General features: G+C 45.6%; 1 protein-coding gene across 2 annotated transcripts in view; it reads left to right on the forward strand.

Annotated features, from left to right (window-relative positions):
* Nucleotides 1-24,494, forward strand: part of RNF19A (ring finger protein 19A, RBR E3 ubiquitin protein ligase) — a 342,060-nt gene that overhangs the window by 84,938 nt on the left and 232,628 nt on the right. For both annotated transcript variants that reach the window (XM_078686950.1, XM_078686951.1), the window contains exon 3: nucleotides 22,728-23,473. In XM_078686950.1, the coding sequence (XP_078543076.1) occupies nucleotides 22,878-23,473 (596 nt within the window). In that variant the 5' untranslated portion in view covers nucleotides 22,728-22,877. The remainder of the gene's footprint in view (nucleotides 1-22,727; nucleotides 23,474-24,494) is intronic.

A 24,494-nucleotide genomic window follows, 5' to 3' on the forward strand; every position in this document is an offset into this window, starting at 1 on the left:
TTGAGTCAACCTCAGATTGATTGATTAATTGGATAGATCCATTTATTCACCTTAACAGCTCAAAAAGTAGTGTGGCAGTTTTTAATTTGGAATATCAATCAAGGTAATGCCGGAAACAATAAAGCATAGTTATAAACAAGCAGTTATGTAAACAGTTATATAAAATGACACTCTGGTGCTGGCTTTAATCTGAAATATAATCTCATTGACTAGTAACTTGTGTTGCTGTCTGTTGGATTGAACCTAGGGTATGACAGTACTGTAGGATCAGTTTGAAATCTGCGTTCCGCTCACACCCCTGCCACCACTTAGTGCCCATGCCAGTACCAGCAGACCAGCTTGGAGAAGCCCTCAAAACCCATGGGTTGTTTCTGCCCGAGATGATTATCGGACTTGCAATTGTTACTTTTTGCTGCTGCCGCATGTTTTGGTGAGTGAGTAAGAGAGAGAGAAGAGAGAGAGCGAGAGAGAAAAAATCTTTTTAAGGCAAAGAAACTGGAAAGCCGAATTATTAGTGCATTGTTTTGCGTACTTTAAAAAAAAAAAGCCCCTTATGCACCGGCTTGAGAGCAAACGTCCTAAAACTAGTGTGCGTTTAAATCGCCATTGTTCCTGTCGGCACACTGGTTGACATCAGAGAAGATCTGACATATTGCGTAATATTTCTCCCATCAAGCATTGCGGACGTGCGTGTTGGCTTCAGGCGTCACAGCCATTGTAGATTGGGTTTGGCCTACAAATAAACGCTCCAACCACATCACTGCATTTTGCATTGATGGCAAGTATAATTGCTGGATCAAAAGCTCTTCTTCGTCTGTTGCACATTGAATAATTGAAGAGGACACTTTGTGATTTTCTTGGAAGAAAATTTTACGGTATTGGTTTTTTCCAACATTCTGGCTCCTATTTTAAAATGGGCGATTGAACTCTGCTGTAAATTTATCATTCCTTCATATTGCAATTATCTCATTGAGGCTAAATTGTTTTGGTATCATTCAGTCAAGGCTACATTACAGCAGGTCATTCAACCACTACCATGACTTCAGTAACCAGGCATACTCGTCATTAAATAGAGACAATGGTTGTGGATTTTTGGAAGCAATTTAGTTGCTGTTGATGCCGTTCAAGTCGAATGCAACGTAAAACTTCTTTACTGTTTAGTAATCTGGATCATGCTGGCCAAGGGGTTTTTGATAACCTTCCAGCAGTGAATTCACTTCAAGGACAATTTAGTATGTGCGACGAGTACAAAGAAGCAAAGGAAAAGTTGGGCAAACATTTCTAAGAGGTGCCCAGTGAGTTATTGGAGAGAGGCAATTTTTTTTTCACGAGGAAGCGGAGGGGAGGAGAGTATAGAGGAGTATATAGCTGCACCTCATATTTTAGCAGAGTTATGTGACTGTAGGTACCTATATGTGATCAATTTATTTTCAAATTAGTCACAGTCACAGGTATCCTTGAATGTTATTGTTACTCAAGTAGGTCAGCCTTCAGTTATGGAAGGCGCAGGAGTATGTAGTTTAAACGTACGCAGGAACAAAACTACTAATAGGAAAACCCTTGCCTTGTACAATAGTTGTGGTTCGTAAAACCACATTTAAATTCTTCATGTCCTGCACTTGATAAATGATGTTTTATTTTGATTCTTTCCTTACAATTATTACATTTCCAAGCTGTTTGAAAAGCTGGGAGTGTAAGATGGAAATTGCCAATGTACAAGTGGATGAGTATGAGGAAAGGTTAAGCAATGTGATTTTGATTTCAAATGTGAATAAAAGGTTTCAAGGCATCAAGAAAAGCAAAGGGTCTTTATGTCAGGATATAATTGTCAGTGTGCAGATTGGGTTATGGCTGAATCTGGGGCACCTATTTTTATTTTGCCAGATAAAACCTTTAACTACACTGGCTCAAGACCAAGAAATTGCTGCAAATTTAAATACTGAAGCTTTTGGAGACAATGAAATGAACATGATTGGGTTTTTCATTGGTCTGGTAGTGTTTGGGAGGGGAAATTCACATGTTTTGAAGATGTATGTTGCAGACAACTGACATTATTTTTCGGGGAGGGGGAGAGATTTAGCGTTGTTGGGGGTTAATGCTTAAACCTTGTTCAGATACACAAATAGTCTTGGTGGGGATATTCCGATGTTGAACCTTGATCTTATTAAGGATCCTGTTCAGCAAATTATCTCCAATTCCCCCATGTGTTTCGTGATTAATTTGGAACTGTCAAGGGTTTTGAACACATCTGATAGGTTTGGTTGCTCTGTCTGGTCAAAAGGGCCTCTGGGTTAAGGGTTGAGGGTGTGGAACACACTGTAGCATTTGCATTGTATACCCTGAGACCCCCTGAAAACAACTTCAGCACTATTGAGAGGGAAGCATTAGCCTATGTTTGGATAGTCCAAAAATGCAAAACCTTTCTTTTATGGCCAGAGTTTTGATATTTATACTGCACAAGCAACTTTTTTTCTTTCAGCTGGCAATGGTTTAGGGAATGGTTCTGCACATCTTGTGAGATTGTTGTCAAAGTTACAGTAATACAACATCTGTGAAATGTATTCAAGGTGGGAAGACCTTCAAGGCCGATTGCCTTTCTAGGATGCCTTTTGGCTGCTCAGTCTCTGATTTTGATCCCAATGATGATATTCAGTGTGTGGTGGCACCTATTGATGCAATTGAAAAGTGTGCTGGAACTTGATGTGAGTTGGACCGGACTAATACAACACTTAAATATGTTGTTCTTAAGTAGGTTATTTTTTTATGTAAAAGAAGTTTGGCCAAATCTTAGATATTTACAGGGAGATTTAAAGTCCTTTGCTCAAGTGGCCTCAGAGCTGACGTTTCAAGCGGGTATCTGCCAAAGGCATGAACGTATTTACCTCCTGCAGGTTTACGTACATGTATTCATACATTTTTCTTATGAGGGGCATTTAGGTGTCACTGCCACGAAAAAAGACGTACATTTTATTTGTGACCACATATGGATGTTCAAATACGTAATTTAATTGATTATCGTGAAGAGTGTTTGCTATCTGACTAACACTGGAAGATGCCTGATTTACCAGGACCATTTTCTGAGAGTCCATGGGAAACATTTGCGATGTATTTTACTGGCCCTTTTAAGATATCTGGTGACTTGAGGTATTTAATTGTACTTGTAGACCATTTTTCTAAATGGTTATATTTATCATTTGTTGATTTTCCTACCACCAGCAATGTTATCAACTTTTTGGAGTATGTTTTTATGATTGAGGGTTCCCCAAATTGTCACAGCCAATGGACCACAGTTTGTTTCTTAACCCATGTGTACAATCATGAGGAAACATGTGAAGGTTGCATTGTACAGTCCAGCATCAAATGGTTTTACAGAATGCTCAAACAGCTTTCTTATGGAATGTATAGAAACAGCTTTATCTGCTGGGCTCGATGTTGAGAGTTTTTTGAAAGATAAGGTTTGGTCTTTTCTCATTCCTCTGCACTTTGTGACTGGAGTATCACCATTTAAGTTGTTGAGGCAGGGTACCCAAGAGTAAATTACTACCTGAGTGGCTGAAAACTTCACACAATGTTAGTAATTGTTCTTTTAACAGAGATGAAGACCATAAAATGCACCAAAGAGTATTTTCTCAACAATTGAAAAGTAAATCTTATATTGTTTCCTAAGGAGGGATGAATGATGTCAAATTTGACATTTGGAAATGGATACTTATAGAACAAGCATTGGCATAGCCAATAGGTCTCGCCTTTGGGACCTTATGTGTTTAGCCAGAAATTTTGACTATGTTGTAGAGCATTGTGGCTGCTGTGCATTATGTTGAAAGGTTATAATAAAAAGTGTTAAGCATTTTTGTACCTTTATACAAACTAAGACACAATATATACAACTGAAAAACCTGATTGATTTTAACATAAAAAATGTCTTCTACTTATTTTGTACTTGCACTGCTGGCAACTTCTTCCTGCCTATTCTCATGCTTGTTTGTTATAATTTTTTTCCTGTAATGCTAGTTGCGATGTCATGCGCTGTGATGTCATTTGCATAATGCCTAGCTTGGTTAGTCCCCTCACTTCTTTTTTTAGGATTTGGCCCCAGTTAGAAAGATTACAATTTATGAACTACAACTAACAAAATGATGTGTATCAAAAGCAGTAATGCATTCATCTATAAAATGCAAATCGGTGATCAGCATGTTATTTGATGTGCTCTGCAGCAGCACATTAATTCTCTATATTCCTTTAGGAGTCAAACTGTGCCTAGCTAATACACAGATCACTCCACAAGGTGCATTAACCACGAGAATTACCTTACTGTTATTGTTAGCCCTTGAAAATAAGATCACTGCAGCAGGTTTCTTAATCGCATAAGATATTTTACAAATGCAACCTCTTTGTAATCAAACAAGGAAGCCAGAACACACTTTGTCACAATTGTCCTAGTTGCTAATTTCTTTACGACAGTTTTGTTTTTTAATAAATGTATACATTAACTGTTGGACACCCTTTTCAAGACTCCATCCTCTTTTCTCAGTAACACCTGACCTTGGGTCCCAAAATATTTTTCAGTACGAGTTCCACATTTACATTAGAAAGAGAATAGCACTCACCCACTTTTCTGCAAACTTTTTTTAAGTAAGTCTCGAGCATTCTAACATAAGCCATGTTAGGGTTAGCCACATCAATCAATGTACTAAGTTACAACCTCTGAAATGCCCTAACCCATGGAAAACAAGCCTTAAGGGTGTTTCAGAAACAGGTGCAATGAATCATTAAGTGGGAGGAGGGGGCACAAAATCGCCTACCTCTTACACCCGAATGGGACCCCATTCTTGTGGTGGTTGTTCAGTTGTAGCCACTAACACTTCACACGCAGCGAGCTGTTTCTGAATGCGCTAAAGGGCAAGTGGGTGTCGCCAGAGTTGTAGCTTTCTAACTGCCAATAGAGTGAAAAGACAGCCTCGTCAACTCAGAAGTGATCGCATCCGCTATTACAGAAACAAATGTTCCAGGTGCCTGAGAACTGGTAGTTCAGTGATTCAAGGCTGTATGTGTAGTAGAAGATTACTTATTACTGCTTTCATTGACTATATGAGTTTTGGAAATATAATCTTTCTGGTGGTCTGATTACTGGTGTCGGCTAAAAGAACTGTTCATACTGCTAGTAAATATGCAATAGTCAACGCCAGACAGTACTGGAAAATTAACCGTTGGTGTAGTAAATTTTTGTTGTTCCTGAGTCAAAATGTATCCTCACATATTACTTTCAGAATAGGGTTCACAACTTTGTTATCGCTTCAAGGGTCACCGAGCACGCGTAGAGCCACTTTGCGTTCATGCTGCCATTAGAGGGCTTTTTAAAGAGCGGGAGAGCAAGCACATTTTTGCTGGACGGCGGGCAAAAAGGCATAAATGGGAGAGGATTCGGGGGGCCGCGAAGTCAGGGACTGCAGGATGGGGGAGAGGGGTGACACAGGAAGCCGTGACTTGAGTTAAATGTATATTTTAGTGAGCACATTAATTCAAACAAAAGCCCGATTTGTCTGCTAGAGCGAGCTGACGTGGAAGCCGTGACTGGGGTTGAATGTCTATTTTAGTGAGCTCAATAAAAACCGGTTTGTCTAAGAAAAAGATAACCAGCGCGACCAGCACTGACCACCATCTGTTTCCAATTAACGCGAGACGCGGGTGCGATTTATGGAAACAGATGGCGCTGCTGCACGCTCCCGAGCACCCTATGGCTAGGGGACAGAGAAGGCGGGACTTGCACCCGCATCGGACCAATTGCGTGCTGTCTTTCTTAGAAAGACGCATGCAAAGGCCAATTGTGGGTGATTAAAAAAAAAAAAACACACACCGTGTGTTTAGAGTTTAAAAGCCCTTACTAAAAGCCTCGCAGAGCAGCGCATGCGCGCTGGCTCAGGCGAGACCTAAAAACTTTCAAAGGGCCAAAAGGTGATTCATGATACACTACTCCATGTGAAGGATATGGACGCCATCCAGAAACAAAGAAGGGGTTGCTTCAGTAAATCCACACAGTGTACGGTAGAAGAAACCCATGCATAAAAGCTGAAGGAACAGGTAAATAAATCCAAAGACACCTCAGTAAAGGTATTTATATAATTAATGAAACACTTGGTGAGGCAAAAACAAAAGGACACTTGAACCTTCCAGAAGTTACCTGAGAGCATGTAAGACCTTCAGGAACAGTACAGAAAAAATGTAAGTCCTTCATCCCTCAGATGATTCTTCTGCTCTTTTTGCTTACTTTAGTCCAGTCTTTCTGAATCAGTATTATATTGTGCAAGGTCAGGCATTCTCTGTTCAGTAATTGATGTTGATCTTAGAAAAGAGCCTTGGACTGGGACAATTGGAGTCAACATAAAGGTAAGGTGTTTGGAGATCAACTTTTCCTGACATGCTATTGACATTAGACCCTGAAACCTTACACACTTTACCAAAGTAAAAATTACGTTTTTTGTGTTTTACACTTTTTTTCTGTTACTTTTTATTCTTGTTGTCTTAACTTGCGTGGACTAGTTTGGTGTATCCCAATCTGTGGGTATGTCTGTTTTCCCTGTCTATTTGTACTTCCCTTTTGTTTGTTGCCATGAAGTGTGCTTCTTATGTTAGCATAAGTTGTTTTTGCGTAATTTATGTGGAAATTCCTCAAAAATGGTTCAAAATTACACCAAATACAAAACCGTCATTTAGCACTATGTTTAACTCGTTCTGTGCGCATGTCAGCCAGCGGCCGTCACGAGAACTACCTGGCTAATGGTGCGCACGTCCGTTGGCTGACGCGGCCCCGCCCACTCATTAAAAGTCACGTGGCGGAATTTGCGTTGCGGTTAAGGGGTTAGCATGAACTGCGTCCTCGTGTCTATCTTAGACATGAGGATTCTTTTCCTGCCAAAAATAACTAGTGCAGAAAGTGTCTCGAGTAACAGCTGCTAGTGTTCTGGTCATTTGAGTTTTTCCAGTGCGAAAATTACCCCACCTGGCAAAGTGGTGTAATTTGGGGGGGGTTCCACATAACCAGCATAATGTGAAATTCACAAAATTACTACAATTACTCTGGTGTAACGGAAGTTTCGCGAGGGCCTAATAAAAGCTTACAACTGTCCATGACCGTATTGAGGGTTTCATTGATAAGTGAGGTATGGCTAACACCAAAACAAAAGAACTTAAAAACCTGGTAACTATGCTGTCCGTTTTGGAGGTAGAGTTTGAGCAAGCATGTTTAGAGTATTTAACACAATATGGAAAAAAGTTTATACATGCCCACCCTTACTTAGTTCCTCTGTATTTGAACGGCAGTAAATGTAATCTTATTTTCTGTAAGCAAACCTCAAGAAGCATATTAGAGTTTGTTGTTCTGACTGAATAACCAAAGAAATGTTTATAAGGTAACACTACCTGGAAGGGAGACGCCCAAGTGGATGAGTCACTGACTCTGGTATTTGTTAAGTTTGTTTCACCATTCCAGTCAAAGAAAAGAAAGGGACCAGTACATCAACTTGACATGATTTTGGGACACAACACAGATTTTTACAATTTAGCCAGGCAAACTTTTGGCTTGGCTGTCAAAAAGTAGAGAACTGTACCTAGACCAGGCAGGTAGAAGATAATCGAAAGAATAAAGTTATCAAGCAGAGGAGATGGCTAATGATTTTGCCTTCTACTTTAAAACATTATAGAAGGTCAAACTGACAGAACTGGAATAATTCGTGCAGGGCCTATCTACCACATGTCTTTCTAAACATGGCTGTGAAACGCTAGAGGCAGAGTGTGAGAAAGTGCCCTCTTTCTGCATGGTTACCCCCACTTTTTGCTGAACTGTTGTACCCCTACAGTGTCTTAAGTCCATTCTTTGACATTGTAAGGGCAGTGCTGCCATTAAGAGTATATGGTGCTGGGAGTTTGTCATTACGAACTCCACAGTACCATAATGGCTGCACTGAAAACTGAGAAGTTTGGTATCTAACTTCTCAGCACATTACACTGATGCAGTGTGGGATTTAATGAAAAATGCACACAGAGGGCATCTTAGAGATACCCCCTGGAAAACGACCTACCACTGCTGTACAGGCTGAGTGCCTGCTTTCAGCTGCCACCATCAGACATGTTTCTGGACCCCTGGGTCGAGAGCCTGCTGCTCTCGGGGGTCTGAAACAATGCACATCCTGAGATGAGGTGCCAAGCCTCCTCTCCCAGGATGGGCAGGGTCCACGAAGGGGAAGCTTCAAATGCTTGCTGCCTTTGTGAGCTTCCCCAGGCCTTTTGCTGCTTACAGCAATTGGTCCCCACCGGTTCTGTCCCCCACCTTGGTCCGGAGAAACCAAATAAGGAAGGGAGGTGTGCCTACCTCTGCCAACCCCACTCCGCAGGTGGGGGAGGCGAGGTGAAGCACAACTTAGTCCCCGCCACCTTGCAGATGGGGGCACCCAGCCAACCAGGATGAGGCATATGCCCCTCTCCCACTGGAGGGTGGCATTATAGGGGGTGTACCCACCCCAGGGAAGGGACCCATTGGTCCCAACCTTTTACTTACCTTTAATGCCCTTAAATCTAGTACTTAGGGGCACCCCTGAACCTTGCTCCCTCAGACAAGAAACTACAAGAAGAAAAGAAGGACCGAACAGCCGTACCGAAGCTAAGAAGAGGAGGCTGCCCACTGATTTGGCCCCAGCCTCAAGAACCCCGAGGACCTGCCCTGCCTTCAAAAGAAAAGACTCTGTCTCCTGTGAACACTTGATTTGTTCACCAACAGACACCAGCTCTGGCAAGATCCACGAGTCTGCACCACTCTACACCCGATGCCCACGGCCCGAGTGGCCCAACACCACGAGGAGGTCTCCCCGGTGATTACTGGCCCGAGACCTTATAAGGCCCCCCTGCACCAGACGCCCCATGGCCTTGGTTGGCCCAATAGACTGTGCCTAATCAACCCCCAGCATCCCAACATACCTCTCCAAGTGGTGGTCGCACCCAACCTGCAGTGTGTTTGCAAACCGGAGACTCGCCATTGAAAGCTACAGGGCGCCCAACGCCAAAACAGCACCCGGCCGCCTCCCTGCTGCTGAGGGGGCACCTTTTGTGCCGGCTTGAACCCCCATTTGCCCTGAGCTTAAGTCCAGGAGCTTTGCTCCCACAACCTTTTGGCCTGCTCGTAAGCAACCACCAAACGGCCCCCTAAGCCCATTGGATAACATTGGGCCTCAGCACTCGGCACCCGGCCGCATTAGTGCCGCTGAGTGTGTAACAAGAGTGCATCCTTGACCCTGGGGGACCCCTGAGTCTACCCCAGAATACCAACTCCCACAACCGAATACTTACCTTTGATCTGCTAACCATTTCATTTCATCAAAGCTTTATTCGAGAGTTATACTCATAAAAGCACAAACATACAGTTAAAATAACATCAATTAAAAAATTGTATCCTAAATATACAATACATTTTAAAACAATTATACAAACATAAACAATAGTAAAAAAACTTTGATGTATGATTAAATGTTAAATGTTAAATGTTGTATACTTGTAAAGCGCACAGCTGCCCCAGCAAAGGGGCGTCCCGGCGCTGTATACCGCTGGGGAACCCGTCCTGGATTTCCCTGTGGGATGGTCCCTACTGGGAATCCCCAAGGTGGAGCCAGGCATCCCCGGCGTTGATGGGGCCGTTGTGGAGATTAGGCAAGCTAATGCCCAGAGTTGCCGAGTGTGATCCCTGGTTAGAGTAGGCACCGAGGCGAGAATTGTCGAGTCCGCTGACCCTGGTCCACGACCCTGCCGCGTCGGGAATTGAACCCTGGTCCCGGGCCGACTTCTGCTCCCGGGTCTGCTGCCTCTAACCAGTGAGCCACACCACTCCATTAGACAGAAACCACAAAAAATTTCCAAATCAATTTGCTTTAGTGGGAATTGCCCTCCGTCTAATAGACCATGCCCACCCCAAGTACTTTGCTGTTGCTAGGACAACAGGCATATCGGTGGAGGTACAGAGTATTCGTAGTGCCTCAACACCCCTGGATGTCCCTAAGTTCCTACAGACAGGGACTAACCAGACTTTTCTCGGAGTGGTGTAAGCTTTGCACAAAAATAGAAAGTGGCCTATACTTTCGTTTGCTACACCACAGGCTGGGCAGCAAGAGGTGGAGGAGCTCCTCCACCTGCCTGTCAATGATCTCAAAGGAAGGCCACCTGATCTTAACTGGAAGAAGAGCTTACTATCCCCTGGGTTAGTAATGCTGTCCCAATATGGTTCCAAGGCAGGAAACGATTTGACTTCCCAAAAACGCCCCGTCATAGAGTCCGATCTGGTTTTGTTCCAGAGTCTTCCAGCTACCCAATCCCAGTATAGGCCTTTAATCGTATTTTTCCTTGGGAAGGGTTCCCCAGATGGATTGTCCCATAAATTTGAAAGGCCAAGATCACCTAGGGCAGTCCTGAGATTTTTTAGCCAAACTATCTTGTGGAAAGTATCAGCATTAATTATGGCCAAAAACCCCTCTGCATAATGCCGGATCTCCGGGGTAGTCCAAAGGCGTCTCCAATAGAGAATTGGGCGCAACCTCGCTAGGCCGCTAACTGATCTTCTCCCTAAATCAAGGCCAAGCGGAATTAATGGTGTGCTCTGTGGGAGTCCTGTAATTCCCCTGAAAAACCTATTCTCAGATATCTGCAAAGGGAGGAGCTTCCCAAATCCCCATAGCTCTGCCCCATAGAGGGCAGACCCAAGAGCCTTGGCGTCATATACAGCCAAGACAGGTTTTATTGGCTTGGACTTCGATTTTTTATTTTCCACCCGAAGTACCCCCGAGATCTGTTGGTGCCTCAAAACCGCCTTTTCTATATGCTGCGACCATCTCGAGTCGTGTGCTATCTGTATCCCAAGATAGGTGAATACAGTAACCACCTCAAGCTGACAGTTGTTCAAGAATATTTTTGGCCGGGGTTTACGTTTTGATGTAAAGGCCATCAGCTTGGTCTTGCCCACGTTGACCTCCAGGCCATGCTCCCTGCAGAAGAGATCAAAAATATTCAGAGCTCGCTGCAGGCCGGCCGGAGTTTTGGATAGAATTAGCGTATTGTCGGTGAACATCAGGATCGGGACCCTGAGGCCCGCCAACGAAGGCGCGTATACACTGGCGTCCAGCATCCGAGCCACTATCCCATTAATAAATAAGGAAAAGAGCAGGGGAGCCATTGCGCACCCCTGTCGCACTCCACGTTCGACCGGGAAGTCAACAGAGGATTCGCCATTAATGCCCTATTGGACTTTGGCGAAATTACACTCATGCAGCCTCATTATCAGGGTAAGTAGCTCTGCCGGAAGACCTATTTCGCTCAAAACTGCCCAGAGCTTTCTCCTTGGGACCAGGTCGAAGGCAGCCCGCAGGTCAACAAAAGCGACAAACAGGCTGCCCTCGCCAAGCACCACCGTCCCCCACTGCAGCAGAGCAAAGCGAAACACCTGGTCAACTGTGCTAGTGGCCTGCCGAAAACCAGCCTGATAAGGGGATAGGGCATTGTTCTCGTCAACCCAATCCATCAGTTTGTTTACCACCATCCTCCCTACCACTTTTTGGACAGTGGCAATCAAGCTTATCGGCCTGTAATTAACCGGGAGAGACCGGTGCCCTTTTTAGGGCTCGGGCCTACGTCACCACGAAGTGGGGGCGGAGTTTCCAAGCTCTTATGTATTAGAAAAAAAAAGAATTCTGAAAGGGGTCCGGGCTGCCACATTCCAGAAAGCGCACGTTTTTTGCGTGTGGTATTTTGCCATGTGCATGGTAATTGGTCCAGGCAAGGCTGTGTTTAAGTAAGGCAGCACGCCATAGGACTTAGGAATTTGTCAATGTCCACTTCCTGCATAAAGTGTTCGGACACGCGCAGAAGAATACATAAATCCTCAATTACCAGCTGTCCGAGGTGCCGGTAATTGAAGGCAGATGGTGCTGGGAGCGTGTGCACTGCTGTGTTTTTTTTCCCTTCAGCTCTGTGTGCGCGCATGAACAGCCGGCCAGCAATGTAGAGAATCACATGCATCAGATCTCGTTTTTTTAAACAATTGCGATCGCAAAAGTGATCTCTTTCTGTGCTGCTTGTTTAAACAATTGCGATCGCAAAAGTGATGCTTTCTGTGCTGCTTGTTTAAACAATTGCGCTCGCGAAAGTGATGCTTTCTGTGCTGCTTGTTTTTCGTATGTAATCTTGTTCTTCTACGAACTCGATGGTAGCGGAGTATCCCATCCTCACCCTCTAGGTCACTTCATTAATTTTCCACGAGTCCGCCGTGTCTGGTGGCGAGTGCAGATTGGTAGTGCAGAGTGGTAGTGCAGAGTGGTAGTGCAGAGTGGTAGTGCAGAGTGGTAGTGCAGAGTGGTAGTGCAGAGTGGTAGTGCAGAGTGGTAGTGCAGAGTGGTAGTGCAGAGTGGTAGTGCAGAGTGGTAGTGCAGAGTGGTAGTGCAGAGTGCAGAGCGGTAGTGCAGAGTGCAGAGCGGTAGTGCAGAGCGGTAGTGCAGAGCGGTAGTGCAGAGTGCAGAGTGCAGAGTGCAGATTGGTAGTGCAGAGTGCAGATTGGGAGTGCAGAGTGCAGAGTGGGAGTGCAGAGTGCAGAGTGGGAGTGCAGAGTGGTAGTGCAGAGTGCAGAGTGGTAGTGCAGAGTGCAGAGTGGTAGTGCAGAGTGCAGAGTGGTAGTGCAGAGTGCAGAGTGGTAGTGCAGAGTGCAGAGTGGTAGTGCAGAGTGCAGAGTGGTAGTGCAGAGTGCAGAGTGGTAGTGCAGAGTGCAGAGTGGTAGTGCAGAGTGCAGAGTGGTAGTGCAGAGTGCAGAGTGGTAGTGCAGAGTGGTAGTGCAGAGTGGTAGTGCAGAGTGCAGAGTGGTAGTGCAGAGTGCAGAGTGGTAGTGGTAGTGCAGAGTGGTAGTGGTAGTGCAGAGTGGTAGTGGTAGTGCAGAGTGGTAGTGGTAGTGCAGAGTGGTAGTGGTAGTGCAGAGTGGTAGTGGTAGTGCAGAGTGGTAGTGCAGAGTGGTAGTGCAGAGTGGTAGTGCAGAGTGGTAGTGCAGAGTGGTAGTGGTAGTGCAGAGTGGTAGTGGTAGTGCAGAGTGGTAGTGCAGAGTGGTAGTGGTAGTGCAGAGTGGTAGTGCAGAGTGCAGAGTGGTAGTGCAGAGTGCAGAGTGGTAGTGGTAGTGGTAGTGCAAGTGGTAGTGCAGAGTGGTAGTGGTAGTGCAGAGTGCAGAGTGGTAGTGGTAGTGGTAGTGCAGAGTGGTAGTGCAGAGTGCAGAGTGGTAGTGCAGAGTGGTAGTGGTAGTGCAGAGTGGTAGTGGTAGTGCAGAGTGGTAGTGCAGAGTGGTAGTGCTAGTGCAGAGTGGTAGTGCAGAGTGGTAGTGGTAGTGCAGAGTGGTAGTGCAGAGTGGTAGTGGTAGTGCAGAGTGGTAGTGGTAGTGGTAGTGCAGAGTGGTAGTGCAGAGTGCAGAGTGGTAGTGCAGAGTGGTAGTGGTAGTGGTAGTGCAAGTGGTAGTGCAGAGTGGTAGTGGTAGTGCAGAGTGCAGAGTGGTAGTGGTAGTGGTAGTGCAGAGTGGTAGTGCAGAGTGCAGAGTGGTAGTGGTAGTGCAGAGTGGTAGTGCAGAGTGCAGAGTGGTAGTGGTAGTGCAGAGTGGTAGTGGTAGTGCAGAGTGGTAGTGCAGAGTGGTAGTGCAGAGTGGTAGTGCAGAGTGGTAGTGCAGAGTGGTAGTGCAGAGTGGTAGTGCAGAGTGGTAGTGCAGAGTGGTAGTGCAGAGTGGTAGTGCAGAGTGGTAGTGCAGAGTGGTAGTGCAGAGTGGTAGTGCAGAGTGGTAGTGCAGAGTGGTAGTGCAGAGTGGTAGTGCAGAGTGGTAGTGCAGAGTGGTAGTGCAGAGTGGTAGTGCAGAGTGGTAGTGCAGAGTGGTAGTGCAGAGTGCAGAGCGGTAGTGCAGAGGGTAGTGCAGAGTGCAGAGCGGTAGTGCAGAGCGGTAGTGCAGAGGGTAGTGCAGAGTGCAGAGCGGTAGTGCAGAGCGGTAGTGCAGAGCGGTAGTGCAGAGCGGTAGTGCAGAGCGGTAGTGCAGAGCGGTAGTGCAGAGCGGTAGTGCAGAGCGGTAGTGCAGAGCGGTAGTGCAGAGCGGTAGTGCAGAGCGGTAGTGCAGAGCGGTAGTGCAGAGTGGTAGTGCAGAGTGGTAGTGCAGAGTGGTAGTGCAGAGTGGTAGTGCAGAGTGGTAGTGCAGAGTGGTAGTGCAGAGTGGTAGTGCAGAGTGGTAGTGCAGAGTGGTAGTGCAGAGTGGTAGTGCAGAGTGGTAGTGCAGAGTGGTAGTGCAGAGTGGTAGTGCAGAGTGCAGAGTGGTAGTGCAGAGTGCAGAGTGGTAGTGCAGAGTGGTAGTGCAGAGTGCAGAGTGGTAGTGCAGAGTGCAGAGTGGTAGTGGTAGTGCAGAGTGGTAGTGCAGAGTGCAGAGTGGTAGTGGTAGTGCAGAGTGGTAGTGGTAGTGCAGAGTGGTAGTGGTAGTGCAGAGTGGTAGTGGTAGTGCAGAGTGGTAGTGGTAGTGCAGAGTGGTAGTGCAGAGTGCAGAGTGGTAGTGCAGAGTGCAGAGTGGTAGTGCAGAGTGCAGAGTGGTAGTGCAGAGTGCAGAGTGGTAGTGGTAGTGCAGAGTGGTAGTGGTAGTGCAGAGTGGTAGTGGTAGTGCAGAGTGGTAGTGGTAGTGCAGAGTGGTAGTGGTAGTGCAGAGGGTAGTGCAGAGCGGTAGTGCAGAGGGTAGTGCAGAGTGCAGAGCGGTAGTGCAGAGCGGTAGTGCAGAGTGGTAGTGCAGAGCGGTAGTGCAGAGTGGTAGTGCAGAGCGGTAGTGCAGAGTGCAGAGTGGTAGTGCAGAGCGGTAGTGCAGAGTGCAGAGTGGTAGTGCAGAGTGCAGAGTGGTAGTGCAGAGTGCAGAGTGGTAGTGCAGAGTGGTAGTGGTAGTGCAGAGTGGTAGTGGTAGTGCAGAGTGGTAGTGGTAGTGCAGAGTGGTAGTGGTAGTGCAGAGTGGTAGTGGTAGTGCAGAGTGGTAGTGGTAGTGCAGAGTGGTAGTGGTAGTGCAGAGTGGTAGTGGTAGTGCAGAGTGGTAGTGGTAGTGCAGAGTGGTAGTGGTAGTGCAGAGTGGTAGTGCAGAGTGGTAGTGCAGAGTGGTAGTGCAGAGTGGTAGTGCAGAGTGGTAGTGCAGAGTGGTAGTGCAGAGTGGTAGTGCAGAGTGGTAGTGCAGAGTGGTAGTGCAGAGTGGTAGTGGTAGTGCAGAGTGGTAGTGGTAGTGCAGAGTGGTAGTGGTAGTGCAGAGTGGTAGTGGTAGTGCAGAGGGTAGTGCAGAGTGCAGAGCGGTAGTGCAGAGGGTAGTGCAGAGCGGTAGTGCAGAGGGTAGTGCAGAGTGCAGAGCGGTAGTGCAGAGCGGTAGTGCAGAGCGGTAGTGCAGAGCGGTAGTGCAGAGTGGTAGTGCAGAGTGGTAGTGCAAGTGCAGAGTGGTAGTGCAGAGTGGTAGTGCAGAGTGGTAGTGCAGAGTGGTAGTGCAGAGTGGTAGTGCAGAGTGGTAGTGCAGAGTGGTAGTGCAGAGTGGTAGTGCAGAGTGGTAGTGCAGAGTGGTAGTGCAGAGTGGTAGTGCAGAGTGGTAGTGCAGAGTGGTAGTGGTAGTGCAGAGTGGTAGTGGTAGTGCAGAGTGGTAGTGGTAGTGCAGAGTGCAGAGTGGTAGTGCAGAGTGGTAGTGCAGAGTTTCAAGTGGTAGTGCAGAGTGGTAGTGCAGAGTTTCAAGTGGTAGTGCAGAGTGGTAGTGCAGAGTTTCAAGTGGTAGTGCAGAGTGGTAGTGCAGAGTGCAGTTTGGTAGTGCAGAGTGCAGTTTGGTAGTGCAGAGCGGTAGTGCAGAGGGTAGTGCAGAGCGGTAGTGCAGAGGGTAGTGCAGAGTGCAGAGCGGTAGTGCAGAGGGTAGTGCAGAGTGCAGAGCGGTAGTGCAGAGGGTAGTGCAGAGTGCAGAGCGGTAGTGCAGAGGGTAGTGCAGAGTGCAGAGCGGTAGTGCAGAGGGTAGTGCAGAGTGCAGAGCGGTAGTGCAGAGTGGTAGTGCAGAGTGGTAGTGCAGAGTGGTAGTGCAGAGCGGTAGTGCAGAGCGGTAGTGCAGAGTGGTAGTGCAGAGTGGTAGTGCAGAGTGGTAGTGCAGAGTGGTAGTGCAGAGTGGTAGTGCAGAGTGGTAGTGCAGAGTGGTAGTGCAGAGTGGTAGTGCAGAGTGGTAGTGCAGAGTGCAGAGTGGTAGTGCAGAGTGGTAGTGCAGAGCGGTAGTGCAGAGTGCAGATTGGTAGTGCAGATTGGTAGTGCAGAGCGGTAGTGCAGAGGGTAGTGCAGAGGGTAGTGCAGAGGGTAGTGCAGAGCGGTAGTGCAGAGCGGTAGTGCAGAGCGGTAGTGCAGAGCGGTAGTGCAGAGTGGTAGTGCAGAGCGGTAGTGCAGAGTGGTAGTGCAGAGCGGTAGTGCAGAGGGTAGTGCAGAGGGTAGTGCAGAGTGCAGAGCGGTAGTGCAGAGCGGTAGTGCAGAGTGGTAGTGCAGAGTGGTAGTGCAGAGTGGTAGTGCAGAGTGGTAGTGCAGAGCGGTAGTGCAGAGTGGTAGTGCAAGTGCAGAGTGGTAGTGCAGAGTGGTAGTGCAGAGTGGTAGTGCAGAGTGGTAGTGCAGAGTGGTAGTGCAGAGTGGTAGTGCAGAGTGGTAGTGCAGAGTGGTAGTGCAGAGTGGTAGTGCAGAGTGGTAGTGCAGAGTGGTAGTGCAGAGTGGTAGTGCAGAGTGGTAGTGGTAGTGCAGAGTGGTAGTGCAAGTGCAGAGTGGTAGTGCAGAGTGGTAGTGGTAGTGCAGAGTGGTAGTGGTAGTGCAGAGTGGTAGTGGTAGTGCAGAGTGGTAGTGCAGAGTGCAGAGTGGTAGTGGTAGTGCAGAGTGGTAGTGCAGAGTTTCAAGTGGTAGTGCAGAGTGGTAGTGCAGAGTGCAGTTTGGTAGTGCAGAGCGGTAGTGCAGAGGGTAGTGCAGAGTGCAGAGCGGTAGTGCAGAGGGTAGTGCAGAGTGCAGAGCGGTAGTGCAGAGGGTAGTGCAGAGTGCAGAGCGGTAGTGCAGAGGGTAGTGCAGAGTGGTAGTGCAGAGTGGTAGTGCAGAGTGGTAGTGCAGAGTGGTAGTGCAGAGTGGTAGTGCAGAGTGGTAGTGCAGAGTGCAGAGTGGTAGTGCAGAGTGGTAGTGCAGAGTGGTAGTGCAGAGTGGTAGTGCAGAGTGCAGAGTGGTAGTGCAGAGCGGTAGTGCAGAGTGCAGATTGGTAGTGCAGAGCGGTAGTGCAGAGGGTAGTGCAGAGCGGTAGTGCAGAGCGCAGAGCGGTAGTGCAGAGCGGTAGTGCAGAGCGGTAGTGCAGAGCGGTAGTGCAGAGCGGTAGTGCAGAGCGGTAGTGCAGATTGGTAGTGGTAGTGCAGAGTGGTAGTGCAGAGTGCAGAGTGGTAGTGCAGAGTGGTAGTGCAGAGTGGTAGTGCAGAGTGGTAGTGCAGAGTGCCTAAAACACATTGCCATTTACAATGCCATTATCTCTAACTTAAAACAAACCCGAGCCCTAATGCATTCCTTTTTTTTTTTTTTTTTTTTTTTTTTTAAACCTTTATTATATGCGTTCAACACAAAGGCATGACAGTTACAGCATCTGCAATTCAATATGGCAATATGTTTGGTACATTCATTAGAGAGAAAGAAAAAGATGAGCATTAGGTTCACCATCAATACTGCGGCCAGCGCAATGTATACACACTTCCCAACGTCCCACAGTGGGCGGTCAAGTGGCTAGAGTCCTTTCATCCTATCCAACCGGGGGGAGGGCACACGGAAAAGGGAAACCACCTCTCCCCGCGTACAGTTGGGACATTAGTCAAATAGGTACGTTATTGCGGTCCGTCCCAATCCTGTATCGTCGTTGTCTGTATCAGTCAGCTAACTGCGTAGCCTTGTGCAGTGGCACGCTCCTTGTGTATCTAGTGTGCGCATCCCCGCTCTGTACCTCAGCGTGTGATATGTATATGAGTGTAGAACATGATATTCAACTGAGGACGGTATGCTGTACTTTCCCACCACTGTGTCGCCCTTCGCTCCATGCTATTGCAGTATACATTGTGTATACATTCCCACCATCCCTTAGTGCCACGATGATGGGAGGGTTAGCGGAATTCTGTCACTAGAGCCGTATCTCATGGACCACAATTACCCAAGTCTCCCCCACAAGCCCTAATGCATTCCTAATGCTTGTTTATATATGGGTATGATGGTTGCTCCCCTCCATAATTCAGGGACAGCCGTTCCCTTCGCAATAGCATTTCCCAAAAGGAATACATATCTGGCCCACCTCCCCTTGTCGTTTGTAAAAACATCAGAAGGTACGCCATCTAAACCTGGGGCCCTCCCCCCGGGGACAGTGCATATTGCGACTTCAGTTTCTTTAAGGGTAAATAAATTCCCAATGGGAAATACAGCTGAAATTGCTTCCACATCCTTAAACTCTGCAGTCGCAGCATATTGGGGTTTAAAATGACCCACCCAGGCACCCTCGGCTACGTTGTTATCGCGTTTGTCTGGAGTTCCACCTCTACCCCACTTGACAATATTCCAGAATAACCTGGAGTCCTTGGCCCCCGAAGCCTCCTTTAGTTCGGCTCAATGCTTTTCGTCCCATGTTTTTTTTGCTAAGGATAGGCTAGCCTTGTAATGCTTCCTAGCGCCACTAATCGCTACCCTGTCCCTGTTCCTAATTGCTCTACCCAAACTTAACCTGGCTTCCCTGCACTGATGATTAAACCACTTGGCTGGTTTGGGTGGTTGTTTGCTATTTGACTTACGGGGCCTCAGGAAGTGCGATTTTAAAAGGGAAAAGAGCTTATCATGTATGTCAGTTATTTCCCTAGACCCTGGGATTACTGGGTTTGCATCCTCCATAGCGGTGATTGCAATGTCCACCTCAGAGCTTATAAATGCCATAGATTCTGCATTTGTCAATACACTCGGCCAGTTAAGTCTACGCATGTTGTTGGCCATAGCAGGCAGTGGACTGTCAGTCGATTGGGGATTCCCTGTTATGGCCAACCACCAGCTAACCCTATTTTCCTCCATAGGATAACATTGACTGTTTTTCTGTGAAAAGTTTCTAAGTGTGGAGTTGGAAAATCTATAAAAGTCTCTAAAACTGTAACAAAATAACCAACACACTTTTGCTTACCTGTTTACAGGAAATGTCCCAGTGCAGTATCAAGGTATACTGCACTGACAAAGAAAAGTAATCTGTAAAGTAATATACTTGATATTCTACTGAAAAGCCACTACAAAGTATATTGACACTATTTCAAAACATTGCATTACTAGTAGTTCTGCTGTAATCAAACCACAAGTGCATATACAACTGCAATACAAACTGTTTACAAACTGTACTATTACTGAAAAGTACTTATCATTTACCTGTGCCAGGCTTGCTTGGTTCTAGGAAATAAAATAACAAAAAGAATATTTCTATACAAAACCAATTGGTCTGAGGTTCATTCTTTGAGTGTGTGATATCATTTGCTGATTGAGTGTGTACAACAAATGCTTAGTAATGTCCGCTGATAAAGCCTAATTGCCCGCCCACACTACCACAAATAGAGAGTAAGGTGCTATCTACTTTTACTTCTGGCTATCCATGGGGTTCCACTGGACTCTGTACACACTATACCTCACTTTGGTTTAGCATATACGGAGCCAGCTTCCTACACAGAGAGTTTACGAACTAGTGGCTAAAGCACTAGAGCACTCTGCACTGATAACTTTGTTTACCACCAGTAAACACCAATTCACAACTGTATCTATGGTGCACGAGTTACACAGGGATCGGCCACTACCATCCGCTACATAGAAACAACCAAAGATGAGAAACTAAGCACTCAAGAGGTAATAAACCCATCTTCCTAACCGCTAGTTAAATAACATACGTAACGTGTAGATCTCAGTCTCTCCAAGTTGAACAAATTGTATGAAGAGCCGATCTTTCCACCAAATTGATTGCAGACTGAATAACATTTTTCAGTTTTGTTGTAGACTTGATCAATTTGATATCCTCCCCTGATTATTACCCTCCTTCAAATCAGAATAGTGTGACAAATTGATCGAGGAATTAGATATAAATATTTGCTGACCTGAGGCTTGTGTATTGATGCCTCACATAAAAATATACTGATTATGAAACCCTGAAGAAGTTCAAAAAGAACGAAATGTGTTAGCTTTAGCAAAAATGAAATATGTTGCTCATTCCGCAGTCCATTTGGTGTTAAGATGGATTTTAAATAACTAATAGATTTTATGTATAGATCAGATGTTCATTCGCTCTGTTCAACTTGGAGCTACTGATGTCTACACACGTTACATGTGTTATTTAACTAGGGTTCAGGATTGATTTGCTTATTTCATCTTAAATACTGAGTTTACCTCTAATCTGTAAGTGCTCCAATATTATCAATATGGAATCCCAGAGGACTATTGTAGGAAAATAGAAGTCCTAAAATGCCCACTGTTATTGGGGTAGAGGGACAGCTAAAATAGTTTTGAATACCCTATGCAGCGGAATCTTTAAAAGTAGAATTGCTCTTCTGGACATTTAAAAATAAGTCATCTGGTCGCCATAAATGACTGGGAATTCTGCAAGGAACCATTAATAATGGCAGCTGGGCATTGAGAGAGAAAGGATACTTTGGGGCACTATAAGGAGTGTAAATACTGGCCCCATGGCTGAATCAGATGGCAAGTGTGATTAAAATATGGCAAATTGTAAACTGCAAGATGGGTTGTGAATGTAAACCTACACTGAAAACCCCCCCATGGATGTCAGTGACTAAAACAGAATCTGGAAGGATTCCAGAGATGGGACACACTTGTCATCTCAAAACTGTGCAACAGCTGAAACTCAGAGTGACTCAAAACATTTGAGACCATAAAGGAAGAAAATCAACAGGCTGACTCGTGTGCTACTGATAAAGCCTCATTTCCAATGTGTTAGAGAAACATAACATGAATCTCCACTGGAATATAGTGCTGTCTGTCTGCTCCATGAACATGCAATATCCCTGGTCTATAGCTCTCTAATAAATATTCTGAAAAAACACCTAGTCGGCCTACAAATGAATAGGAAAAAGGATAGGGATATACAAAGTTGAAAAAGACACCAATACATCACTTAATGCTTCCTTGGGCTTTGGGAGGCATGCAGGTATAGCAGGATCCAAGAACTCCTTAAAAGTTCTTACTAAAACGCTAAGTATTTAAAGCATGTCTCAAGTTGATATTTTTTTTCCTAGCACTGAATTACGTGGGGCATATGCGAGTGTTTTAGCCCAAATAAAAAGGAGCAGCCTGAGGTGGAAAAAAAAGCAAGCGACTTCAATACATTTATTTAAACGTTAGTTGTTTTGATGATTTGATCCTTCTTGCTGCAGTCATTGTTTGGTAAAAACCTTAATTTTTGAAGATGTGCATTGCCTTTGTTCATTTGTCTGCTTGTGCCACTTGTTGACATGCACCCTTCTTTCAGGTAATGCTTGACAATACTTTCTGACCTTGAATCTACAAGAAGTCTAACCTTGGTAGCTCAAAACCCATTTGGAAAATGGTACAGCATGCAGAAAGTAGGCACACATTCTTCAAACAGATAGCAGACGTCTAGGCACACAGCTGACATAGAGTTCATCCCCTTAATACAATTTAGATGCCCCATCCGTTAATGTGGAGAAACGCCAAAAAGTACCGCAGCTGAAGTGTGAACGAACCAACTACTCGTGACCACGTTGAGCTGAGAGTTCGTAGTTAGGCCAGCCAAAAGAAATGGCTTTGGCATTTGAAGAGGACGTGGAGCAAGGGCAGAGGCTCTTCCAGTATTTTCACCTTGCTTTCTCCCACTACTTGCCCATGTGATGTGGCTTAAGCATTTCTGGGCCACATTCTTTATTCCGCTAGCCACACATAAGCTAATAATATTCCACGCCGTTATTTCACATGGTGTGCTTGGATTGTACGCACAGGTACTCCTCAACACTGTGTGCAGTCTCTATCTCTGCCTCCCTGTGCCTTGTAGCCAAGTGCCTCCATGTGTCACTTACAGTATTTAAGGCTAAAAAACTGTGTCCGAGAAGTCCTTAAAGGCTTACTGTTTGAGATGTAATCCCGACGACTCCCGAAGGCGCACCCACACCAGCGTATTATTCTTTCCTGCAAAAATCAGCGAGGTGCTGATGTATGTATTAGGTTTATTCTATTTTAAGCTATTCAATTTTAATGAGAGCTTTAATCTGAAATGTAGCCATACACTGCAAAGACTAACTATTGGAGAGGCATCTGTTCAAACATACAAGAAGGCCAATAAAACTAAAATATCTCCTTGAATCAAATATGCCTTTGTGGACAATCTGGTCTGAAAATAGAAAATGTAAAACTCTTTACTATTGCTCAAACCTTGTTGCCGCCAGTACCCATTATATTATTTGATAATGCAAGTTATTGGAAAAGGTAAGTTTTGTAAAAACCGTTAGATTATTAATGTGAACAAAAACAGCCTCAGTATCATAAAATAAATTAACAATAGGGCTTACACAATAGAGTAGCTCTTCCTAAAGCTTACTTACAAATATGAAGGCAAGATGGTTTCTATCGCAAAACTAAAATCATACTAATCTGTGCAATTCTTTCTCCCCCTGCAGGAAGTCAGTGACTGGCATGTGGAATGCTGCTTGTACGGCCAATACGTCTCAACGAACCAGATTTTTCTAGCTGAATGTAACATGGCTTAATGTTTTTTCGCCTTTGGTCAAATATGGTTCAGCACACCCGTGAACTTTGACCCAAATGTAATGAGTATTCTAGACATGAGTTTGCATCGTCAGATGGGCTCGGATCGGGATCTGCAGTCATCGGCCTCCTCTGTGAGTCTGCCTTCTGTCAGAAAGGCCCCCAAGAAAAGACGGATATCCTTAGGCTCACTGTTCCGCAGGAAAAAGGACTCCAAGCGCAAGTCCAAAGACCTAAATGGAGGGGTTGATGGGATCGCAAGCATTGAAAGTTTACACTCAGAAATGTGTATTGAGAAAAACTCAATTTTTTCCACCCATACCTCTTCGGACTTTGGATCTGCCTCAAACAACAAGCAGAATGGAGATTCCTTGGAGTGTCCTTTATGCCTTTTACGCCACTCAAGAGACAGTTTCCCTGACATAATGACTTGTTCACATAGGTCATGTCTGGACTGCTTGCGTCAGTATCTGCGAATAGAGATCTCAGAGAGCAGAGTTAATATCAGTTGCCCCGAATGCTCTGAACGTTTTAATCCACATGATATTCGTTTGATACTGAATGACATCATCCTGATGGAAAAATATGAAGAATTTATGCTCAGACGCTGGCTTGTCGCCGATCCTGATTGTAGGTGGTGTCCGGCTCCAGACTGTGGGTAAGATCATGCCTTCATCTATTTTTCTTTTTCTTTATGTAACTCTTCTGTAATCTGTATTAAATTTCCAACACTGGATTGGTCCTGTTTTCACTGTGGAGTTCGCCAAGTAGCAACACTCCCAGCTACCAAAATGAATTTCCTGCTAGTTTTTTAAATCTTGGACATTTTTTATATTTTCTGATAGTCTCTTCAAAACTTGGTACGGTCCATTTCTTAAAGGAGGAGTGCATTTTATTTTGGCTGCCGTTTTATTTTTAGCTTCACCCTTTGAAGTCTCTGCTAATTTGTAGGCTGCAACCTGCTGAAGTAAGTTTTATTTTGTTTTATTTAAGGTAATCTTTGTCCTGGCACAGGACAAATGAATCGAATTGCACATTCACATGTCACTGTTCGGACATTGGGATTTGCAGTTCGAGTCTGAAGTGATCTGAAAAGGAAACTGGCAGTAAACTAGCCATAGTTTTTTTTTAAATGGAAACAGATATTTGAAGGAAGGAGTGGGGAATGGTGGACTGATGAGAGGGTGTAGTTCCATCGTCAGGTGAAATAAGACAAATCATTGGAAACAAGAAGGGTTATCTTGAATCACCGCAGTTGTCTGTGATGAAGAACTGATAGCATGACAGAGGATAGGGTGCCACATCTGTTGAGACCGTTGTTCCATTTGAAACCACGCAAGAAAATCCATGCAGCCAGCACAGAGCAGTACAACAGGGAGATATGTGAGAATTGGATGAACCAATGTTGGCAGGGGCCATTTGCATACGGAGGGTGGGAGTAAATTGCTGAAGTCTTGGCAGGTGAGCATGTGAGGAAAGAAGACCATGCATGGATTTGATGAACAATTTGATTTTTCAGATATAGTAGTATAAAACCGCCGATGTTGTCGGCCCATGGACCTCTACTCCAGCACCAAGACCTACACCAGTTACATTCGTGCTTACACCGACTCTACCGGTGCTGTTCGATGATTGTCTGATCCAGGCCCATATCGAGCTATGAAATTACGAAAGCGTAA

This window comes from Lissotriton helveticus, chromosome 4_1 (assembly GCF_964261635.1).
Source record: "Lissotriton helveticus chromosome 4_1, aLisHel1.1, whole genome shotgun sequence".
In the NCBI taxonomy this organism is placed as follows: domain Eukaryota; kingdom Metazoa; phylum Chordata; class Amphibia; order Caudata; family Salamandridae; genus Lissotriton; species Lissotriton helveticus.